The sequence below is a fragment of the Anopheles funestus genome, chromosome 3RL, assembly GCF_943734845.2.
Source record: "Anopheles funestus chromosome 3RL, idAnoFuneDA-416_04, whole genome shotgun sequence".
Taxonomy (NCBI): Eukaryota; Metazoa; Arthropoda; class Insecta; order Diptera; family Culicidae; genus Anopheles; species Anopheles funestus.
The window spans coordinates 32,853,500-32,876,846 of NC_064599.1; the positions used below are offsets into that span (position 1 = coordinate 32,853,500).

Here is a 23,347-nt window from a genome sequence, read left to right on the forward strand (position 1 = left end):
ATTGCTGAGGCATTCCTCAACCGTCACCACAGAAATTGTGGCGCTTTCGTGGAAATTCGTCAACTTCTCTCCCATCCCGTGCCGTGAAATGCTTTCCCGAAACATCCATCACGGAGTTGACAGATAATTTACAGTAACACGGTTCCAACCGCGTAAGCCTATCCGTACGATGCCATACGCGTCAGCACCTTGGATGGTACATACCCTTTGGTTCGACGTACGTACACGGACAAACTGCAGCAAAGGTCATTACTGGTGAAGATTATCACACCTCGCAGAAAGTACTGCCACGCCAACAATCAGTGCTGATTGGTTGTGCTACTGAGCTTCCGTTCGCTGTGGCGCAGTTTAATCTTGTTTTTGCTGTTTTTTGTTTTACTTTCTTCAAACCACTACCGACGGGCTTTATGCAGCGGAAAGCCATTCAAAAAGGTATTTCCTCTTTGTGAAGTACACACCAGGCACCGACATTATAGGTGTGCCACAAAGCCCGGTGAATGATTGTATGTTTGTGAATGGAAAAGGCTCAGCAATACTGGCGGGGCCCGTTCTTCATGAATTAAAAAAAAAAACATGGAAAAGCCTCAACGCTTTTCTGTATGATGGCTGGTACTGAATTATACGACCAAATGAAACCGTGAAATTGGTTTATTCATCACAGCGAGACGGAGAGAGAGAGAGAGGGTGAAAAAAACAGATTCTCTACTGGAAAAAACATACAAAGTGCATCAAGAACTTTGGTCGATTTACAAATGGCTGCAGATAATTAATAATGTGTGTGTTACATTCACAGAGGAATGTACCTCTGTTCCAATATATACAGTTTCGATTAATTACAAATATCAGCAGGGTTTGTTCTAGCTCGAAAGGAATATTTGCGATTGTGAAATCATTATTATTGGAATTATATTTTGCATTATCTCTCACGCCGTACTAAATGTCGTTACATAAATACAAAAAGGATATTAATTATTTCAAAAAATCAACGCATTCAAACGCGCGTGTAACGTATCCAATGGTAGCGATATATTTCCTCTCGTATTACGATCCAGCCGGATATTATTTCAATCGAACGGCCACACCTTTACGCCGTTTTCTGGCCAGCGAAAGCGAGGAAGCGAAAATCCTTTTCTGCAGAAAACAACAACAATAAAGATGTTCGTTCGCAAAGATACTTCAGAAGAAAAGCATACCGCCATAAGTCCGGCGCGTAACAGCGATGAGGTGTCACGTTTCCTGGATTGCTTTTCACTATCATCGTTTGCATCATTTGCTAACGATAGTCGTGATTGGCATGTGTCAAATTAAGGCCCTTCGGGGGTATAACTTTCCACCGGGCCACGGTAATAGTGGATGATGCGATACCTTTACCGTTTTTAACGATTCATTGTGGGTGCTTTAGAAATATGGCATATGGACATGTTGTTGACTGATGGTGACATTTAGTGCGGCTGAGGAAAATAGCTGATAGAATCAATCGACATTACTGCGCACACGATTGTCGGGTGCAGCGGCAGTTGTGTCCGGCAAGACGTCTCCATCAACATAACATCAACAACTACCAGGCGTCTCCATCAATACTGCATTAACATCTACCAGGCGTCTCCATCGACACAATGCACGTATTCGACTGTCGGTAATACAATGTTAATGTCCGTAAGATAACTGTTTTTTATAGTTTTGTATTAAAGCAAATTAAAAATTTTAAATTAAAAACAAATAGTCTCTAGGATCAGAATCAATATAAACATGATCTCTCATTTTTGTGGTGATTTCTGTGAGATTTTTCTTCTTCATTTTCGTCCTGTTTTGTTGGAAACGTGAAGTGATTAAAAACTCTTCATATGTGAATTTGAGACAAACATCTGTTCCGTAATTTATTTGTAACATTCTTTCCGTTAATCTTAAGGACTTGGTATTCATCTGATGTTAGTTCTATCCCCACCACAAAGTTAATGATAAATTTTCGAACATTGCTCTGAAGGACCTGGTATTCATCGGTTGTTAATGCCATTCCCACTCTAAAGTTGATGGTAAATTTTCGAAAATAACAGATTTCTTAGGATTCTTTTACGCAGAAGTTCATTCGCTTTGTATCCCCACTTCTCACAGGTCGGAATTGTGTTCATTCATTCATGAATTGTTTTCTTTTTTTTTTCTTTTGACATGGTCGAGAATCTTTTGACGATCTTGAACATGGTCTTTTTTGTATACGGTACTTACATTACTTACCGGTATTTCCAAATACAGAAAATAATTGTAATTAACGGATACGAATCTACAGATTAACATTGTGTACAGGATACAACAGCTAAAAGTGATACTTAACACTCGAAATACTCAAATTCATGTAAAGAATTTGATAATTGGGATTGGGTCAATCTTCTGGGATACAATACCCCGTAAATAGTTTCCCGACTTGTAGGATTCATTATAAGGCTATGGAAAATCCCTCTAATCTGGACTGATTAGTAAAATAATCGTTTCTTTCTTCTCGCTTTATTCACTACAACCATATTCGTTTGAATTTCGGTTTATTTGTCTTTTTATTTAAAAAAAAATATTGCTAAAAATTGCTGAGTGAAGACGGCACAAGGTAAACCTCAACGGTTCATTTATGCTAGTCTAATTATATGTTTCGTATCTTGTTGATATGAATGGTTTCATTGTGCTGGAAAAATGAGAATAATTGTTAGAGACCGCAAGCCAATGGCGAATGGCGCTAAGAAATGCAAATCATGCAAACACGCTTCTCCTACATGGATGGATGAACGTTGTTTTGTACATCGTTCCGAAAGCACAATACATGATTGTTTTTAAACCCATATTCAAAACGGAATGTAACCTGGTGCTTTATAGCGGGACGGTATCAGTTCATTAGTTTAACGACGTTATTTGTTTTTTTTTACTGCAAAAGAGATTCACAAAAAAATACTGTACAATACACGAGACTAACTAGCTTGAGTCGATACTTCCATACATTCTGGAATGTTCCACTGTATCTGCAATAACATGCAATGCAATATCTATCTATATTGGACGGAATTTACTCTACATAGCATGAAACCGGTACCTCGGTTTCGTCATTCTACCTGCCTAAAATATGTTTGGTGACCAAAACAGTGCTACCACGCCGACAAGCAGTAAGCTACCAAAGGCACTGATCTTCAAACTACTCGCACCTGCATGGCAATCGGTGATACGACGGGCGCGCATAAAGTTCGGTCCCAGATATGCGTCGAACCAGCGCTTGTCGGAGTCAACTTCACGCAAACCGCGCGTAGCGTCGGAGAAGATTAAATCGTGATACGGTGGAACCGAATAAAACATGCTGAAACTGTAACAAGAACAAACACAAAGTTACTCTTCATTTCTTAGCGCAATAGACTCCTTCTTTTAAGAAAAACTTACCTGAACTCGTCGGAGAATTTCCTGCCGTAGAATTGTTGCGCATAGGTAAACAAATTTATGTAAGCTTTCAGCTCGGTTCCATTGTATCCTCGTCCACCGCGCGCCACGATAGCATTAGCCTTCACTTTACCAAGATTACATTTCTTATAGTCGTTTACTTCCGCCCTGGTTCCGTCCGGACAAAGCAGTTCGAAATCATCGGGTAACGCATCTCGGGCCCACCATTCGCGCTTCTTGCCACCCGTATTCTCAATCACCGTAGTATGCCGTACGAACGCCACATGACCTCCACCCTCGACCAAGCACCGGAATGCACCCGAATTTCCATAGTAATCTTCCGATGCATCACGGCGGCAATACCGGAAGCTGCTACCATGACAAAGGTCACACATATTATCGTACGGTATGCCCGTGTTATACTCCTTGCTAATGGCTCCTGGCACGCACGATTTGGTGAAATATTCTGCAGCGGCACGAATACTATCACAACCATACGGACGAATCCATCCGTTTGATATCAGGTATGCCATCGGATAAACCCAACCGGCGGCAGTGTTCATGCCCGAGTGGCACGTATTTTTACCCCGTAGATACGTAAGCTCCGTGTCCGGGTCTTCTTCCTTTGCAACGGCTACCACGTAATACTCGGGCAGTCCTAGATCGTACACCTCCGACATAAAAGGCATCAGATCGTAATGTAAACCGGCCGTATACACATCGCTAGCATCGAGCACGGCCACGTCGGCGGTACCGGATTGAATGTGCTGCATGCAGGTTATGTGCGAATGTGCCTTCGTGCACAACATATCCGGCTTGATCAGTTGAGCCTTCAGTGCCGTTCGCATTTTGATGCACTTTTCGTACTCCGCATCCGAGGTGACGCACAGCATCATCCTTCCGACTGGACAGGACCGTGTGTCGTAAATTTGATCCAACGCTTTACCCAGATACCGTTGATAGTTTTGCTTGTCGTCGTCGATCGGTGCTAAATGGCGTGCGGCATCCTGGAACATTAAGTTCAACCGTCTGCCGTATCGCTTTGACTCGAACAGATCGAACGATTCGTATGGTTGGCTTTCGTTATACATGTTCTGATCGGTAGTGGCGAACGGTGAGTACGTTGTGGTAGAAGTAGACGTGTAGGGGTTTTGATAAGGCCGGTAACGATCGTCCTGACGATTGTACCCCGATTCCGTGGTACTGTTAAACCGACGCTGCTTTGACGCATACAGATTGACGGCTTTGGTGAAGAACTTTTTAAACCGTCGGCGGTCGGATTTGGACGTGGCACTGGATACGACGAGCGCGTGCGAGGGAACATTTCCCCATTCACACTGCCGATACTGTGTAACGGGCTGGCGTGTACCATCACGACACAGCAGCTCAAACTGATCGACGGTCACGCCAGGAATAAATCCACTGTCTACCATTTCCTCAACGGTAGTGTGCTTCATGAAAGCTATATCGCCTGCTTCAACTAGGCAACGAAACGCACCCTCAAATCCAGCGTATGGGTCGGTCGGGGTACACTTGCCACCGGGCACCACACCCGTGCATAGCGAGCATAGTTTGTTGGAGTTATCGCCAATGGGGTTGTATTTATCGATCAGCGCATTCACAGCACACGAAGGCCCGAAGAAATCGGTCGCTGTTTTAACGATATTGTTACAGTCTGTAATCACCATTCCTCCCTCCCGTTGTAACTACAAAGACAAAAAAAGACCAATTAAAAGCAGCCCATTTACACTACAAAACAATACACAACTACTCACGGTATGTATCGGAACGGTCCATCCCGCATGACTGCCGACCCATGCAAAGCACGCTTTCTTGCCACGCAATTGTCTCAGATGGGTCACGTCCGGAAGCGATCCTTTCTTGATCACAGCTACCGCATGATACTGTGTGAAGCCTCCTTCGTAACCTTCTTGCATTAGCGGAATCAGCGAATGGAATCTACCACCGCTAAATACTTCACCCGCATCGAGCGTCATAACGTCTGCCCTGCGCTCATTGATCAGTGCCATACACTCATCCTGATCGTACCCGTGATGGCAGGAGACGTTCATGAAAAAATCATTAAACAATGCAACGTCCCGCTCAAGTGCTTTGGTAAAATTTTGGCACTTGTACGTCTCCTCCTGGCTGGTCGCACACCATACGATATTGCTTTTGGCTTCCCTTTCCTCTTCGTAGTAGAATTGACCTGTGGGAAGAACAAGGACAACACATGTTAGTTAGCAGCAATGGCAACAGCCTAATTGAATTTTAATGATCAGTCTGCATCTTGTACTGTATGCAACTCAGCGAAGCCGTTCAATGCTTTGGAAGGAATGTTAAAGCATCCCCTTTTTACGGTCATCCTTTTGTTTGTAAACATAATGAGACATCGGCATTTGCAAAGGGTGTGTTGTAGCATAACCTGTGTAACGGTTGCCTACAGCAGTGTGACCAGAACTACCGATTTATCTGTATTCCTACCGATTTTTGATTAGCCTACCGATTCACAGACGAGCACCCTGAAACTACCGATTTTTCAAGAATCCTACCGAAAATCACAGATTTTTGTAAATGTGGCTGAAGAAGTCATTAATGCCACGTCTCACGCTAGACATGAGACAATCAAACACTGAATATTTCTCTCGAGGTTTGGTTCTTTTTGTGTCGCTGCGAACGACAAAATTCGCAACATTTTAACATTTCCATTTTCCCTGCGAGCACCCCCCCCCCCCCCCCCCCCCCCGCTCACACGTATTAGCTGAAGAGAACATGAGCTGAACAGAATTAGGATCATACCGACAACTACCGATAAATTTTTACCTTTCCTACCGATAACGAGGAAAACAATCTGGTCACACTGGCCTACAGGTGCACACAGCTTGATGCATATGAATCACGCATTCCACATCGATTGGAGTAGGACGAATGAACTATGACCGCACTAGACAACATCACTTTCTCTTGACGAACAATTCACGGATATAATAAAGCATTTCCAAAAGACGAATGGTGATTTCCTATACTGATGCCAATTAAAGAGCATCTTTTCAAACCCCCCTAGGTCAATCTCTGCTGACCAAGCCCCGAATTTCCCAGCCTCACTTACCGGCGGCGAGCGTGGCAAAGCACAGCAAAGTTGCGCTTACGCACAACCAACGATTCACTTTTGCCATTGCACACGGTTTAACATAAAGTTGTGAACTTAAAACAGAAATTAAACATAAAACAGGAATGTTATGTTTGCGACCAAATGTACACGCCCATCGAAAATTGGGTTTGGTTTGACAAACGTCAGAAATAGCGTCAGGTCAAGGTGTGTAGATAGTGTTCAGCAATTCAGCACACTCGCCGTATTGCAGAATGATGTAAATAACGTAAGCATACATCGGAATTGAGTATACACTTCCATTATGAATGAAAATGCAGAACTCTTTTGTATAAAATCAAAAGAACTTTTCACACAAAAACGCTTTTATTTTTCATTGAAAGGCACTTCCCTCAACGATTGAATTAAAATAAGTTCGACTTTGCTTGCTGAATGCGGTTGACAGTTATCAGCAGCGAATGTCACATCAGTTGTACGCACTGAACCGATTTGGCAAAACATGCTTATTTTTTCTACCATGTGAAAAGTGTAGCAAAACATTCGGTTTCTGATAAACAGTGAATCGATTGTGTGGAATACTTGTATCTGGCTGACGGTGATGAAAATTTTCCAACTGCTCGTGTACAAACTGCTTGCGCGTGCGATCGATACCGTGAACAGATACTTTAACCTGCGACGATTACATTACCTTCGGGAAGTGCTGGACATAAACATTGGCATATTTGTGCACCAAATCAACAACCGAAGTGAAATGATGGCAAAACGTAAAGCCATTTACGCTTTCCGTCCGTTCGAGGTATGCGATGTCGATTACCGTAGCTCGATTACCGCCACCAGCAGCAGGGTCGGTTCTGGCAAACGGTATCCGAAAGCCAGGAGTGGCCATCGAATTGTTTGCAGCGATGCATCGCTATATTGCTACGGTGGATTTAACCCTAACAATTCAGGACGGGATGGTAACAATGATCAGCGAGAAGAATGGTTCCTGTTTCACGAGCTGTGGAAGTACGATATGATACGTAAGGAGTGGACATTGCTGTTGGATGTAAATAACGATTTACCCATTGAGCTGGCCTCAAATGCAATGCTGCTGTGTGGCGAAACGATCATGGTACGATGTATTTTTAGATCAAAAGCTAAACCCCTTGCGTTTTAGTGACGGGTGGTTGCTGTTTTGGGATGGTCCTTGTCCTTGTCTTCTCACCAAAATGCATCGTTATTTCGACAGATTTTTGGCGGCACAGGATATCCATTCGGAGTAACGTGCTCGAACGCGTTGCGCGTTTGTATACCACGCCGTAAACCGAAAGATCTGACTGAAGTGGAGGTGAAAGGGGACCCACCGCCACCACAATATGGACAGGCTATTGTAATAAGTGACAATTTCCTCTACAGCATCGGCGGAACCAATGGGTTCGATTACACTTTAGATGTCCACCGGTAAGGATCGATTTCTAAGTGATGAGAATTGAAAGGAGCGAATTAAATGAGTTTGTGTATGTTTCAGGCTGCATTTACCCACCAGGACATGGGAGTGTGCTTACGAGTGCAATCAAAACATTCGCGAAGATCCTTCGGGAAGATACCGACACGAGCTGGCGTACGATGATTCTAAAATTTACGTGATTGGCGGCGGAACGAGTGATGCAGTTTTTATACTATCTAATATTCCCGTGTACGATATGAAAGCTAACAAGTGGGAATACTTGCTAACGAAACCCGATCCACTGGCAAACTCTCCGGGGATTCCGACTGCCCGCAAGTGTCATTCGTGTGTACAGATTCGCACGGATCAAGGCGTGGAGGTGGTTGTAGCGGGTGGATACGATGGTGTGAACTACTATAACGACATTTGGAAGCTAAACCTCAGCACTATGCAGTGGAAGAAAATGCAGAAATCGAACTTACCGTATCCGCTATTCTTCCACGATGCGGCAATAACGAGCGATGGTTGTATGCACATTTTCGGCGGCATTAAGTACAGCAATAACACGAGTGTTCGCACGAACACGCTCTACAGGATGTGGACCACAATACCACGGTTAAGTGTGATCGCCTGGGAAGCGCTATTGCATTACATTCCAAGCTTGCCCAGCAGGAGGCCCGAAGAACTGTTGGAAGCCGGAATTCCGCGCCAGTTTGTTGAGCGAGTACAAGAATGAGTTCTTTGTGTCTGGGGAATTTGTTTCTGTATAAACGACTATCACCCTTGCTTCTAAGTTGAACAATGTTTTTTCATCTGAATGTAACCCCTCCCCGGAATAACAATTAAGGGCATGAAAAGTTTGTGTAATAATTTCTGTTTGAAATCTTTTAAAAAAGTGAAATAAAACTTACAACATGAAGAGCTTCGATTGGAAATTGGACATGATTTGGCAATTTGTGGAAATTGTGTGGAGGAATTTGTGTTGTGTTTCATAAAGCTTATCAAATTCAAATAAATAAATTATGAATCAGATCCGCCGAACAGCTAGAAGCAATGTGAACCGGGACGATCTGCACCAGAACATAAGCGGATTGTTGTTCGTTCTTCTGGAATATAATCTTTATTCTATCTAGTTAATTTATTTTGCTCTCGATTAAGGTTTTGTGTACATTAATATAAAACAAAGCATCCTCAATTATACCAAAAATCAATGCCAAAACGATTTTAGCTAACAGTCGCATGTGCTACATTTGAAATGATTTATTTCGTACCATGCATGCAGCATTTTCACCGGGGTAAATTGACAGATAACAAATACCGCACGAAGTTAGCCGAAGTTTGGCAGCACATCTCCATCGGGGCTGTCATTTCCCTTGTACCATTTGACTTTTGTGTGCGAGATGAACAAGATCACGCTTTGATTGTGAAAAATTGCGCCGCGTGTGAAGTGAAAAAAGCCGAGAAAAATGTATATATTTCAAGTAATTTGATAATAACCTGGTCCGCTGAAGGCGTATACTATTGTACTAACATCATCAATAACGCCGCAAACGTCGCGGGAATCGGAGCTGATTGTAATTGGCGACATTTCCACGCTTTAAAAACCCCGAAAACTCAGGATAACCCAGATCGAAGGATATAGCCGCCTTTTCCGGTTTTACATAATTGCGTTTTGAAACGTAGTTATCCTGCATTGTGGTCATCTCTTAGCTGGTAGCATAAAAAAAAACCATTTGCCAAAATCACCATCATAACAGCAACAGTAACAGCATGGACGCAATAGAGGAACGCAAGGTTTACCGTCTGGTGCTGACGGGAGGTATGTACGGAAAGTGAAAAATATTTTACCATCAAAAAGAAAAGGGAGAAAAAACCACAACACACCGACCATTTAAATATAGCTTTCGGAACATGTGCTTCTGGGTTTTCCTAGGGAATGTAGCACACCCTTCCCTCTGGGAAATACATACATGTATGCACACATACACCCCTATGGTGTGGGGGGGGAGCTATTTCCGGCGTGCGCGCTCTCAGATGTATCTCTCACGATTGATCCTGTTGGCCGCTTACCGAGTTGTTCAAGGTTAAGGCCGTAACAGGCTTCTGGGCTATCATAGCCCAGTAATTTTGATTTCCTGCTAGAAATGGGAAATGCATCCGTGCCTACGTTGTAGTTTCCGTTCCTACCCGTTTCCATGGTCCACCATGCATTACTAATTACATTAGAACGGTCCTAGCAAGCGTGCTGTTGTTTAGTCACATGTTGATTTCACTGACGGTGTTTGTTTCTCTCTTTCTCACCCTCGCCCTCCCTTCTGCTTCCTGCATCTTCACGCAATCACGTGTGGCGCAGGACCGTGTGGTGGCAAAACAACCGGTCAATCGAGGCTGTGTACGTTTTTCGAGAACCTCGGATGGAAGGTAAGTGCCCCCTAGCAGTGTATGATTACAGGCAATACATGTCTCGCTACATTACCTGTGACATTTTTGTTTGGAAGAGTTTCAAATCATTTCGATAGCAACGATTTGGAGACATCATCATTTGATCCTTTGATCGCAGAATTAGAATCTTGTTTTTTATGATCTAGTTTTTAAAGTAATTGTGAAACCATAATAATTCACAGGCATTCTTTCCATACAAACGAAAAAATTGTTATCAACACCCATCCTTAGAGATTGCCCGCTCAATCGTTGTTTGATTGTTGTCCGTTCATTAAAAATAACTTGATTTATCCATTTTCAATAGACTCTGATGGGACAACGTAATTCGTGTTGATGGGTAGTTTGATTAAGTCAATAGCAAATTGATCGTAGCATGCCATAATAAGTCAAAATCGATAAGCGTTTTTGAATGTTGTTGAGTTGTTTAAAAGATGCTTGTTATCGTTAATTGGATCGTGTTTTATCGGTTTTATGTTTCCCATTTGGGTGTAGTTAATTTATTTCGCTTACGTTGTAACGAGAGACAGTTTTTGCCACAAGAACTATATTTAGAACGCCTGTACAAAATTTTGCCAAAGATTCCATTCAGGCATTTTCACTTTGTTGTTTCGTATTCAGTCAGTCAGTCACATTCTCATTAGAACACCATTTCAAACTTCGTTTAAAGGATCAAATAGTTTTTCTTCTATAGAATGGTTTTGTTCCATTTCTTTTTTAATTTTTGCAGGTTTTTCGCGTGCCTGAAACGGCCACAATCCTACTCAGGTACGGTTTTAGAAACGTATCCATTTCTATGACAAAGCTTCCGCTGCTGCCTTTAAAAATAAGCTTTAACGACAGCTAAACATGACAGAGGAGAAAAAAAGAAAACAATTATCAAATATTACGCTTTTTCATGCCTTTTGAAAGTACCTATATTAATTTACTGGCTAGCTTTCTTTTCTTCATCGATTACATACCGGATATGCTTATTATATTTGAGTTAAGATTAAACAGATAGCGAAAAAAAAAAACACTCTTCTAGCCTAGGCGAAGTTTTTTTTCTTTTTCTATGTCGCCAAAAAGTATGTTAAATATTTCAGTTCAATAGTACCTATATCCAATAGATCGAATTTTGAAATTAGCTATTAGAGAGATTAAAGTTTATTACTAGCAGCAGCCAGTCTTGATCTAATTCAATGCAGCCGTTATTTTTTTTTTTGACTATTCAAAACGCAATCGATTGATCGTTCCCCTATCATGTTTCTCGTTTTACAGCGGTGGCATCAAGTTCGCCGATTTGGTTGCCGAAGAAGGTAAGGAAGCAATAATTTGATTAAATCTTAATAACGAAAGCAAATGCCACAACTGCCGTAGTACGATAGCATATTTACCATGCGCCACTGCTTTCGCTTTTCAAAAACGGACGATTCATTTTATACTTTCATTTGCATTCTTCAGACGTTGTTTTGTAACACGATAAGAACGTTGGAAATTAAGCTTAATTGCGGGTAAATCATTAGATGCAGCAGCAATGTTTTAGCTCACGCACACATACACACACAGACAGAGGGTCACGTTAATGTTTTGTATCGTAGTGAAACCGCCAAATAGCAGTAGAGTGTAATGGGTCCCATAATAGAGGACAAATTTATTGAAAATATTTACCGTAAGTTAGTTCTAAGTTTAAGTAAGGAAACTTTTAATGGTCCCCTACCTGTGTTGTTACTGGTGGCATGCAAAGGCTGAGGGATCATGATAATGAATGAAGTTTCTAACCGCAATAATTCAAAAGTCACGCGATACAGTTTGACAGCCGGCTGTCCATTTTCATCCATCCAACCGGGTGAGTGTTAGTTTCATTAGAGCGGGGAATTAGGAAAGAATCAACAACCAACCCACCCTCTGCAAGTAGAAGAGAAAAAAATCAATCTCCTCCCCACCCTTGCTACACATTTAAAAACTTCGATTGATCGATGGAGATTTAATAGGCACATCATAATAAAAGGTAAGCAAAGGCTTTCTCATCTATTACAAGCGTTTTGGTTAGAGCACAAAAATGATAGGTCATTCAAACTCGCAATATCATTATCATGGCAAATGCTCACCACCACCCCCGTTTGCTACTATACCCTAATGGTATGGCCTTTTAGCCTTACAGCACACCGGAAAGCGTGTACTCGGGTATACCTAGTATGCTTTTTTTTCGATAGAAAAACCCAACTAACGCCGTTACTTGTTTTACACGTCAGATCGAAGCAAAAAGAAAACACATGAGACCGGCACCACATCCACAGGCACCGCCACTGATTCCGCCACCAAGCCGGCCGTCTTTAAGGATGGCGTCCCGGAGCATAGCGTTATTGATATTGACAAAATTACAACATGTCCCCGGTGTATGGCTGCCGCCGTCGGGAAAGTTGGTGATGGTGAGTTTAATGCGCGCTGGTAGTTTGTGTTCGGCAAAACACAGCACTCAAGAAACCGCCAACCAGCCTGCCCGCGCCCTTTCGAGCGAAGCCCCCTCTCTCTTGTATGTTAAAGTCCGCGTGTTGTTGTCGCTCTGTTCTTTCCTACCCTTTCACTAGCCATTCATGCCGCAATGCTGTACCTTTCGCATCACTGCTGCTTGTGCCTCGTTATCATTGTGCGAACCTAGCCCTCTTTGTCCATAGTCATCGCCAGTGAGCCACACAAAAACACACATAAAACTATAGCAAGGACGTCCATACCGATGTCTAATTGATCTTTGTAATAGTTTAGCCATCTGTATAGTCATTCGAAAAGAATGTTTTTCCATTAGTCATCGCTGTGCTGAGGCATTTTTCATGCATGATGCGGTGTGTCTAAATTAAGCCTCACATTTACTGATCGTGGCTTAAAAGTGTAGAACAAAAGGAGAAGCAAATTCCATTTCATAATATTTTAATATGCATTTTAGTTTGCTGTGTACTTAACTACATTGCTTTCGATGATTTACATACGTGTACGTACTAACAGAAGTTTATCTATATTGCATATCAATAATTATTAACTAAATTACATACCATTTCACATGCACAGCACTGGAAAAGTGATTCAACAATCGCACCAGTATGTCCTATTTGGCGTTTAAAATGCACAGCTTCGAAACACGTGTTGTCACCGTATGACAGCCCCCAGCCCAAGCGAACGTGTTTCCCGCGCGTTATAATCAATCAATTCATTTCAATGCAAATGCAACAAACGATCGTGTTCAATTGCTATCAATATCAGCTGCGAATGCAACAGAGCGTGGTAGCAAAATGACACTTTGCGGTAGAAAAAGGAAAACAATAAATAACAGTGGAATCAATTTTACTTTCATGCTGCGCCAAATATCATCATGGTGTGGTGGTGTGTTATCAGCATGCAAGCGCGTCACTTCCTACCCACGGCGCGAAGATCCATGCGCGCATTGTAGCTCAGCTGAGCTGAGCAGTCTCGCCCCCCCCCGATGCACGGACTCTAGTTCAAAGCCAAGGCAAAACGTGATAACTCAAGCCAAGCGCAACCGGTTATAAGTACACGTGGTTGTGCGCACAATCTCGATTGTCGTCTACATTGCCAACGGCGTTCGCGCGATGATGGCCCCCGGGGGGTTTTGTTTTGTGTTGGCCATGGTTTTGTTGGTGTCTTACGCGCAGCCATCACGAGGAGGAGAGGTCGTCCTCCTGATTGTCATCCTTCCTTATACTTGAGCGCTCTTTCTCTCTTTGAAATCGCCTGCCCACCTTAAACCGAAGTGTGCCAGTTCTAACCGAGTACAGTTGAAAGAAAAAAAGTAAACTATTATTTACGTCATCCCCTCACACCCCGTGTACGACTTGCTAAAACGATGGTTACGAGTGTACGGAAGTGTTATTCTTCCCTTTCGTACCTAGCTGTTATCACGCAGCAGTAACTGTTTGTGCCCAGGGTAGAAGTGTCTTCTAATCGAGAGAATAGACGTTGTAAAGCGCAACTCAGTTTTGCAATAAATGTATGACCCTCCCATCTCAATGCAAGGACAACTGTGGCCGGTTTTGCTGAAAGGCGTTGTGTAATTGAGACGACGTCACTAGAACGCTTTACTTTCCTTGGCAGATGCGCACTGTTGAGAGGTGTGCATTTAGCGTCGCCTAGAATTGGTAATTTGTGACCGCTTTCGTCACTAGATGGAGCATGTGACCAACCTCAACAGTCGTGAGCTCAGTCGTTCAACAACTTTTAAATTATTTAAAACTGTTTCACACATTTAAGTGCCACGCGGAAAGCGATCGTCCGTGATCGTCGAGCGATATTTATCGGATGCTACATGCTTATCAGTAGCTATCTTTCAGAAAGATTGATTATTATCATCTGGCACGGTTCCGTTTGACTTAAGGATACAGATTATATCGCACGTAGGTGTAGAGGGGGCACGGCTTAATGTAAAATTTCAACCATCCTCATCAATCAGTCTGACCGCTGTATCAGGCGACCGACGACAGTGTAAATGTGTGAAACCCAAAAAAGAAGCAAAAACAAAAAAAAAAACAAATGGTCTGCAGTTGACAAGTTGGCAATTATCATGTCCCACCGTGGTACCCCCCATCTCCGTCATTTTCTTTTGCGCTTTGTCAAACCCCGGAGTACCTTGTCCCATCATATGTGCATATCGGACGTTCGAGAAAAAGATGAGATTGTTGTTTATTTGGCCTATACTATATTTACATTCCAATTGTATTTTTTTTCGTTTCCTTTTAGCATGAGCGGCCCCGTTCGTTCATCGACGGTTCCGTTGTTCGTAGCGAAACCCGCCAGATTGCGCCAACGAGCGAAAATGTATCGATTCTGACTCGATCTGTTGTTGATCATTCTATATTTAAAAGAAACCGGTACGATCGTTCAGAAAATGGTTTTGCTACACGGATCGGTTGTTGATGGTGGTGTTGTGTGGTTTTGTGTAACGGTGTGCAAATGACTTGTTGTGTTGTAGCAAGCTTTTCACAGAAAATGGGGAATTTTGCACGACAAATCACCTTATCGTAGATTGATCGGAACACATCAATGTTGGTACATGTGTTCAAGATTGTTTGCAAACATTATCGATGAAGAGTGTTAATTACGCAGGAAGTAGGGTGCAGGGTGCTGGAGCATTTGTTACTGATTACTACAATGTGCAGTGAAAGGGCGCATAAGGCAAACATGAATTTCTATTTAGATAGTAGCTCATTAGCATTCGTCACTAACATTATTTTTATCGACAGCTTTAGAGATAATAATGAACAGAAGCGACCATGCCGTGTGTGTGTGTGTGCTTTATCGAGGGCTATAATCATACTCATTGGCTGTTTTCCAACGTTCGCGATCGTTTGTCGTTTTCCGTTTGCTAAAATCGCATACAGCTGTGCGATTGAATTAGCTACAAAATTAATCATATGTTTATTTGAACGATTCCGCAGTGTACAAGTTTCAGGAAAACTTGCTCCGAACGATGATACAGATCGAAAACACGTACTTTGAACTGGGCAGGACGAGCAACAAGAACTGCTTGATCATATGCGACCGTGGTTTCATGGATGCCAGTGCATGTAAGTATATGGGGAATGCTGCCGTCATTATAAACCCCGTCAATCAGCAAAACTTCGTTTGATATTAATTCTCTATCTCCTACGACGTATGATCGGCTAGATATCTCCAAAGAAAAATGGGATCGCATGATGCGTTCGAACAACTGGAACCCGGTTGAGCTGCGCGATAATCGTTACAATCAAATCATCCACATGGTGTCGGCCGCGAACGGTGCGGAACAGTTCTACGCGACGGAGGAACATTCGTGCCGGTCCGAAGGCGTTACACTGGCACGCGAGCTCGACTACAAGGCTGCGTCGGCATGGATTGGACATCCGTACTTCGATGTGATCGACAATTCGACCGATTTTGAGAACAAAGTGAACCGCATGATCGAATGCGTGTGCCAGAAGCTTGGCATCGATATTGGCGATCGGTTATCGATCACCTCGCGCAAAGTCAAATTCTTGGGTAAATGGGGCGCAGTGTTACAAGATGCCTTCCGTTACGTTTCCATTGCAGGGAAACGGTACGATTTAAACAAAGCAAATGATACATTGCCGCTTTTTTCCAGTTTCCGGTCCGATGCCGCCAGATACGGCCTTTCCGGCCTTCCAGGACTTCGAGGTCGTGCATCATTATTTGCAGTGTGCTGGACCGCGCGTACAGGCGCGTTTGCGCAAGCGGGGACAAAATGGTCGCTGGAGCTACATCCACACGATACGCCGACCCCAGCAGCATGGTCAGTCGATTGAGGTGCGAACGCAGCTATCGCACCGTGACTATCTGAACATGCTAACGCAGCAGGATGATGCGCACTTTACCATCTACAAGAAACGCCGTTGCTTCCTGGTCAACAACCAGTACTTCCAGATGGACATCTACAAAGAACCAAGCCATCCGAGGTAAGTGAGCGAACGGCACAACGGTTAGCTCGATTCGACTTCCAGCTGTGGAAACTAATATTCTCGCATTGTTTACACAGATGCAAGGGGTTGATTCTGCTGGAAACGTACACCTCGCTGACGGGCGATAAACTGAAGGCAATTTTGCCGAAGTTCTTGAACATCGTGAAGGAAGTCACCGGACAGCCGGATTATTCGATGTTCAATTTGTCGCTGCGGGAAGACTGGAATAACACGAAGAAGTTCTGCTATTCGCTGCACGGTAAGAATGCCTGTTGTCACCGAACGGCCGACAGTACTACCACCAATACGAACACTACATCCACCACCACTCCCACCATTGCTACTGCCACTGCTACTACTGATACGGGCGTAGATAAAGCCGGTGATGAGGATATCGGTGCCACCGATGAGTAGGATACTGCAATGGAGACTAACGACGTAGTTTCACTTTCCTTCTCCCCCCCGTCCCGCCACCCAACCCCTTGTGTACAGTAGAGAACTGCGCGTCATTCGTCATCGGAAGGATGTGGGCGCGATGCCAATGTGTAGTGTTTGAATCGTTCATCTGTTTGCTATCCTCAAAGTTTTCCGTTTTATTGGTGGTTATTGCAACTGTCTACTAATGACTAACAATGTTGTTTTGCCATGTGTCTCCGGTCTTCGTTCATTGCCGTCCATTCTTCATGTTCTAATGTTGCATTCGGCTTTTGAATGTTGTCCGTCCTTTTGTCTTTGTTGTCCGTCGTCCGTAGTGATTGTGCATCAAACCAATTAAGTAGCGATTCCTTTGCATCTATTCGGCTAGTCTAACCATGTCTTTTCTTTAATCTCTTTTTCTTTTTTTGTTCAATGTTTGTGTTCTCTCCCATTTAAAATAACTTAATATATTTCTTTAAAAGATTTACCCCCTTATAATAAGGAAATGCCCTTTAAAGCATGATTGATTATATTTTCTGAATGCCTAAACTATGGTTTCAAAATTTATTACTAATGAAAACATTATTTGATATAATATCTCCTGTTACAAGTAGTGCTATAACAATAATTTCTCTTTTTGTTTTTCGCTAACGTGTGCTTTTTTCGTTAACGTTTTCTTCGTCGCATTACAAATCCAGCCGTGTTTTTGTAAAAACTTTTTCCCAGTTTTCAGTATCCAAACAATTACATCCACCAATCAGACAGATTCGATTTTCTACAAAAATGGTGTACAAAATTTAGTAAAATTTCACAAATTTGTTTGTTTTTCTTTTCTCTTCTTTTTTTCTTCTTCTTTTCTTCCCAAATGTCCTCTTTCTCGGTCTGCTTTTTTTTTCTCGTCTCTTCTCTTTTCCGATCCAACGATTAGATCAAGACGATGCGGACGTGAAAACGAACGGTCACTCCCAGAAGATGATCAATGGTAAAGCGTAGTAGCAACTTAAACAAAATTGGTACGCTAAAGTACACCAGAGTGGCTTGTGAGCGCGTTATTCTCGTTAAGATTGAATGTTGTATAGAAAATGGCCGGCAAATGACGAGAGTTCTCGGGACGTGACGTGTGTGTTGTGTGTATTCAGCTGCAGACGAGCTGCGTTTACGAGGAAAAAAGCGGTGTCGTACATGTTTTTTTGTTTTGTTTTGCGACTGAGAAGAAAATGGGAAACTAATGAGAGGAGGGTGTACCGTTAAAATCCTGCGAGGACATTTGAGCCTGATTAGTGTATGTTTTTTTTTATCATTATATTGTACTGATGATTGTGCTTGATTCGTATAGAGAAACATTTGTGAGGCAAAAGTAATTGTTTTTTTTCCTGGCGCAGGCTGTTTTACAATTTTTAACAGTTGAAAAATTACACTCTTTGCTCTGTTAATTTTGCTTTAAAAAAACCCCTTCGGAGTCATTTCTCTAGACATAATTTTGCAAACAGCCAAAGTCATATAATTATCAATAGCTACGGGATGTGTAGCGTTTATTTTAACTGGCAATAGCATACTTATTATTGTTTATGAAACGGTATGTACTTCTGAAAACTTACATGTACGCCTCCTGTTGAAAATTGTGCATGTAAACGGAACGTAGTTCCAAAAGCTCGCCTAAAAAAAGTGTTTGAACATATTTTGTATAATTTTATTTTGCCCAGTAATACAACAATGCCAGTACTGAAAACCAATACATTTTGATGCTCCCCGAGAGATAGACTATAATAATTCCCGAAACCACCCCTCGATGGGGGTACTTAACAACACAATACTACCTCTACCACACGCTATAATAATGGTTTATCAATTCGTTTAAAAAAAGACCATATAATAATTCAATTCCATCTTGAAAAGCTCCTGTTAACAATTTTCATTTTAAATCCTGTATGCAGCAGATTGGTATAAAATTTCTGGAAACATTTGCTTATTACATAATGCGATTCGGTTCGGTTTTTTTTTTACTTTCTTGCATCTACATCATAGCATGGCTGTTTATGGGCCACTAACAGGATCTAGTTTTGTTTGGCGTATTGTGTATTTTGCGAAAAAAATCTTACACTCTGTTACTGTTGGTACGTAACAGGAAATCTATCGAATTTTTGGACACGTGTTAAAGGACAGTAAGAGTAGTGTGAGCGTTACTAGCGAGCGCTTTTTTACGACCTTTTCGATCGATACAATCCGTGCGAGATGCCAATGTACTTAAAAAAGCTATTAAAAAGTAACTAAATCCAATTTTCATACAATAGACAAATGTACAACTGCTGGTATTCGTGTGTATATGTTCTCCTTCTAACTGCTCAACCGGCAGCAACAAATGTAAAGAATTGATTTTTCCGTTTTTTGCATCTTGTTGCGTTTTATAGCTGCTGGATGTTTTTGATTTAACTCTACAATGAACAGAACAGAAAGCTAGATAGACAAGAAAGGAAGAATGGGAATAGTGGCCACGATTAGTAGAAAGCGCGATCGATTTACTAAGTGACAAAACGGCAGACACGCGATGCATGACCGATGAACCAAGAAGGAGTAAATGTTGCGCAATGGTTTTTAATGTAGTTCTCGTAGCAGAGACAGATCATATTGTGTATAAAACCGCATAGAAAACAAGCAACTATCAGTACCGGATACCGGTGGCAAATTATTTTTGTGTGAATATACATAACCTTTTAAAGCAGATAGACAAACAAAACAAACAAAATCTCAATTTGGGACACCAATTGGTATCAATGTTCGGGTAGTGCGGCATAGAAAACAGCAAGCGCAAGGCAGAGCAAAGCATTGCATCAGAAATAGTGGACGAAAAATCAAACAGTATGTAGGGAAACAATGCTGACAAAAACACAAAATGTAATGAAAATTCAAGAGCAACAACCAACTGTTACTGATGTATTTTATATTAAAATGTAAAACAGTCCTGAAAAACGACCTCTCTTTGATGAACAGTAGCAGCAAAAGCTATATTGCTGGGAGGGAAACTATGAAGATGAATATTGATGGTATTAAAAAGCGATTAATAAATCATATGCAGTTCTACTAGGCAAACGAGTCATTTGTTTCGTGAATGATGACTAAACAAATAGAAGCCGGAATCGCCAAGATTTTAACAGATTTTAACAGTCGTTAAAAACTCATTTTGCATGAACCGAATTCATTTGTTAAAAATTTCTGTTAACGACTGCTAAAACAGTTACCCGTTCCTGTTGATTGACGGCCCCATGCATCGGGCTGGCAGCAGTCAAATGCAAACCAGTAAACCATGGTGTCGAAAGAGGTGACTTTCATAGCCTTTCTGCAGCATGGAATATGTTCCCTTCTGCGCCTCTATGTCGTTGTCTTTTCAGACAAAAGATTAGGAGCGACTAATTCCGAAACACACGGTGCAACAAGATGAGCGTAAGAATAAAATAATTTTTAATATTATACGAACGGATATTTCATGCTTGTAGGATCCATGTGGATCCTACTTGCGCATCAGCAGTCTCGGCTGCCACGAAGAGTGGTAAAAAAATCATATTCACTTTGTTGTACGCAGTTTGCAGAGATGAGAATTACAACTCTTTTTAGTGAGTCAACTCAGAGTGAATGAGTCGTTATTAGGAGTCAGCTCGTTTAACGACTCATTTCGGAGTCGCAAAAAACCCGGGATAAACGTAAAGAAGGACTAGGAGGGTTAGGACCTTATAAAATTTGCAATTTTTTTATTTTTTTCCGATTTTTTATTCTTTTTTTAATTTAAAGCATTATTTGAGTGAAAAGAAACTTATTGCAACAAATTCGCATTATACTATATCACATTTAAAATGTTTGCTACATTGCTCAAAAATGAGGAATATTTTACATTTTCTCAAACAGGGTATGGAACTTGGTTTCTCGAATAACTTCTGGCACAGACATCGAAGGGCATGGCCGTCCAAGAAGAAAATGTAGCCATTGGTGCCATCTATCGACCACAGGTTAAAGATTGGCGATCTGTTGGATACCGACCGAGTTATAGGCAAAACTTGGTGCAAAAATGAGGATAATTTTACATTTTCTCAAACAGGGTAAGGAACTTGGTTCCTCGAATAACTTCTGGCACAGACATCTAAGGGCATGGCCGTCCAAGAAGCAAATGTAGCCAAGGATGCCATCTATCGACCACAGGTTAAAGATTGGCGATCCGTTGTATACCGACCGAGTTATAGGCAAAACTTGGTGCAAAAATGAGCCTTAGTAAATTTTTATTTTTTTAATTTTTTTGATTTTTTGATTATTTTTCACTCTTTTTTTTATTTAAAGCATTACTTGAGTGAAAAGAAACACATTGCAACCGAATGGCATTAAAATAAATCAATTTAATTTTTTTTGCTAAATTTCTCAAATAAAACATAAAGGGTAAGCCGTATCAAATTTTCGAGTTGAAAATTTTTTTAAATTTTTTTCCGATTTTTTATTCTTTTTTTAATTTAAAGCATTATTTGAGTGAAAAGAAACTTATTGCAACAAATTCGCATTATACTATATCACATTTAAAATGTTTGCTACATTGCTCAAAAATGAGGAATATTTTACATTTTTTCAAACAGGGTAAGGAACTTGGTTTCTCGAATAACTTCTGGCACAGACATCGAAGGGCATGGCCGTCCAAGAAGAAAATGTAGCCATTGGTGCCATCTATCGACCACAGGTTAAAGATTGGCGATCTGTTGGATACCGACCGAGTTATAGGCAAAACTTGGTGCAAAAATGAAGATAATTTTACATTTTCTCAAACAGGGTAAGGAACTTGGTTCCTCGAATAACTTCTGGCACAGACATCTAAGGGCATGGCCGTCCAAGAAGCAAATGTAGCCATTGGTGCCATCTATCAACCACTGGTTAAAGATTGGCGATCCTTTGGATACCGACCGAGTTATAGGCAAAACTTGGTGCAAAAATGAGCCTTAGTAAATTTTTATTTTTTTCATTTTTTTTATTTTTTGATTATTTTTCACTCTTTTTTTATTTAAAGCATTACTTGAGTGAAAAGAAACACATTGCAACCGAATGGCATTAAAATAAATCAATTTAATTTTATATGCAAAATTTCTCAAAAAAAACGTAAGGGCCTTATAAAATTTTCGAGTTGAAAATTTTTTTAATTTTTTTTTTCGATTTTTTATTCTTTTTTTAATTTAAAGCATTATTTGAGTGAAAAGAAACATATTGCAACAAATTCGCATTATAAAATGTCACATTTAAAAATTTTGCTACATTGCTCAAAAATGAGGAAAATTTTACATTTTCTCAAACAGGGTATGGAACTTGGTTCCTCGAATAACTTCTGGCACAGACATCTAAGGGCATGCCCGTTCAAGAAGAAAATATAGCCAAGGATGCCATCTATCGACCACAGGTTAAAGATTGGTGATCCGTTGGATACCGACCAAGTTATAGGCAAAACTTGGTGCAAAAATGAGCCTTAGTAAATTTTTATTTTTTTGATTTTTTTGATTATTTGATTATTTTTTTAATTTAAAGCATTACTTGAGTGAAAAGAAACACATTGCAACCGATTGGCATTAAAATAAATCAATTTAATTTTTTTTGCAAAATTTCTCAAAAAAAACGTAAGGGGTAAGCCTTATGAAATTTTAGAGTTGAAATTTTTTTTAAATTTTTTTCCGATTTTTTATTCTTTTTTTAATTTAAAGCATTATTTGAGTGAAAAGAAACTTATTGCAACAAATTCGCATTATAATATATCACATTTAAAATTTTTGCTACCTTGCTCAAAAATGAGGAAAATTTTACATTTTCTCAAACAGGGTAAGGAACTTGGTTCCTCGAATAACTTCTGGCACAGGCATCTGAGGGCATGGCCGTTCAAGAAGAAAATGTAGCCAAGGATGCCATCTATCGACCACAGGTTAAAGATTGGTGATCCGTTGGATACCGACCGAGTTATAGGCAAAACTTGGTGCAAAAATGAGCCTTAGTAAATTTTTATTTTTTTAATTTTTTTGATTTTTTGATTATTTTTCACTCTTTTTTTTATTTAAAGCATTACTTGAGTGAAAAGAAACACATTGCAACCGAATG

General features: G+C 41.0%; 3 protein-coding genes across 4 annotated transcripts; 2 read left to right on the forward strand and 1 right to left on the reverse strand.

Moving 5' to 3' along the window:
• Positions 1-1,847: 1,847 nt before the first annotated feature.
• LOC125769993 (melanotransferrin) lies at positions 1,848-6,736 on the reverse strand. The gene is made up of 4 exons (XM_049439120.1): positions 6,518-6,736; positions 5,184-5,617; positions 3,412-5,114; positions 1,848-3,337 (listed from the first exon to the last, which is right to left on the reverse strand). Exons 1-4 carry the CDS (start codon positions 6,582-6,584, stop codon positions 3,097-3,099), a joined length of 2,445 nt encoding a protein of 814 aa, XP_049295077.1. The 5' UTR covers positions 6,585-6,736; the 3' UTR covers positions 1,848-3,096.
• Positions 6,737-6,963: 227 nt separating this feature from the next.
• On the forward strand, positions 6,964-8,883 carry LOC125770001 (kelch domain-containing protein 10 homolog). Its single transcript, XM_049439136.1, has 3 exons — positions 6,964-7,628; positions 7,746-7,957; positions 8,025-8,883. The coding sequence occupies exons 1-3, from the start codon at positions 7,116-7,118 to the stop codon at positions 8,677-8,679; spliced, it is 1,380 nt and encodes a 459-aa protein (XP_049295093.1). The 5' UTR covers positions 6,964-7,115; the 3' UTR covers positions 8,680-8,883.
• A 408-nt stretch (positions 8,884-9,291) lies between these two features.
• LOC125770000 (TRPL translocation defect protein 14) lies at positions 9,292-20,329 on the forward strand. 2 transcript variants are annotated; one of them, XM_049439133.1, is made up of 10 exons: positions 9,292-9,762; positions 10,297-10,364; positions 11,113-11,150; positions 11,643-11,680; positions 12,617-12,793; positions 15,809-15,937; positions 16,038-16,388; positions 16,492-16,822; positions 16,903-17,084; positions 18,171-20,329. In XM_049439133.1, exons 1-10 carry the CDS (start codon positions 9,714-9,716, stop codon positions 18,233-18,235), a joined length of 1,428 nt encoding a protein of 475 aa, XP_049295090.1. In that variant the 5' UTR covers positions 9,292-9,713; the 3' UTR covers positions 18,236-20,329. The 2 variants fall into 2 exon arrangements, with proteins under 2 accessions (XP_049295090.1, XP_049295091.1); XM_049439134.1 differs by lacking the exon at positions 12,617-12,793 and having other exon boundaries at positions 9,293-9,762.
• The last annotated feature ends 3,018 nt before the right edge of the window (positions 20,330-23,347 follow it).

What these genes read in the sequence shown, in the direction of transcription:
- LOC125769993 (XM_049439120.1), bottom strand. Translation starts at nt 6,584, where the DNA reads ATGGCAAAAGTGAATCGTTGGTTGTGCGTAAGCGCAACTTTGCTGTGC. An exon ending in CTTTGCCACGCTCGCCGCCG is followed by an intron (nt 5,618 to 6,517) that starts GTAAGTGAGGCT and finishes TTCTTCCCACAG; the next exon opens with GTCAATTCTACTACGAAGAG. An exon ending in AAATTCTCCGACGAGTTCAG is followed by an intron (nt 3,338 to 3,411) that starts GTAAGTTTTTCT and finishes TTCTTGTTACAG; the next exon opens with TTTCAGCATGTTTTATTCGG.
- LOC125770001 (XM_049439136.1), top strand. Translation starts at nt 7,116, where the DNA reads ATGAAAATTTTCCAACTGCTCGTGTACAAACTGCTTGCGCGTGCGATC. An exon ending in TGTGTGGCGAAACGATCATG is followed by an intron (nt 7,629 to 7,745) that starts GTACGATGTATT and finishes TTATTTCGACAG; the next exon opens with ATTTTTGGCGGCACAGGATA. An exon ending in TACACTTTAGATGTCCACCG is followed by an intron (nt 7,958 to 8,024) that starts GTAAGGATCGAT and finishes TGTATGTTTCAG; the next exon opens with GCTGCATTTACCCACCAGGA.
- LOC125770000 (XM_049439133.1), top strand. Translation starts at nt 9,714, where the DNA reads ATGGACGCAATAGAGGAACGCAAGGTTTACCGTCTGGTGCTGACGGGA. An exon ending in TTTCATGGATGCCAGTGCAT is followed by an intron (nt 15,938 to 16,037) that starts GTAAGTATATGG and finishes ATGATCGGCTAG; the next exon opens with ATATCTCCAAAGAAAAATGG. An exon ending in AAAGAACCAAGCCATCCGAG is followed by an intron (nt 16,823 to 16,902) that starts GTAAGTGAGCGA and finishes TTGTTTACACAG; the next exon opens with ATGCAAGGGGTTGATTCTGC.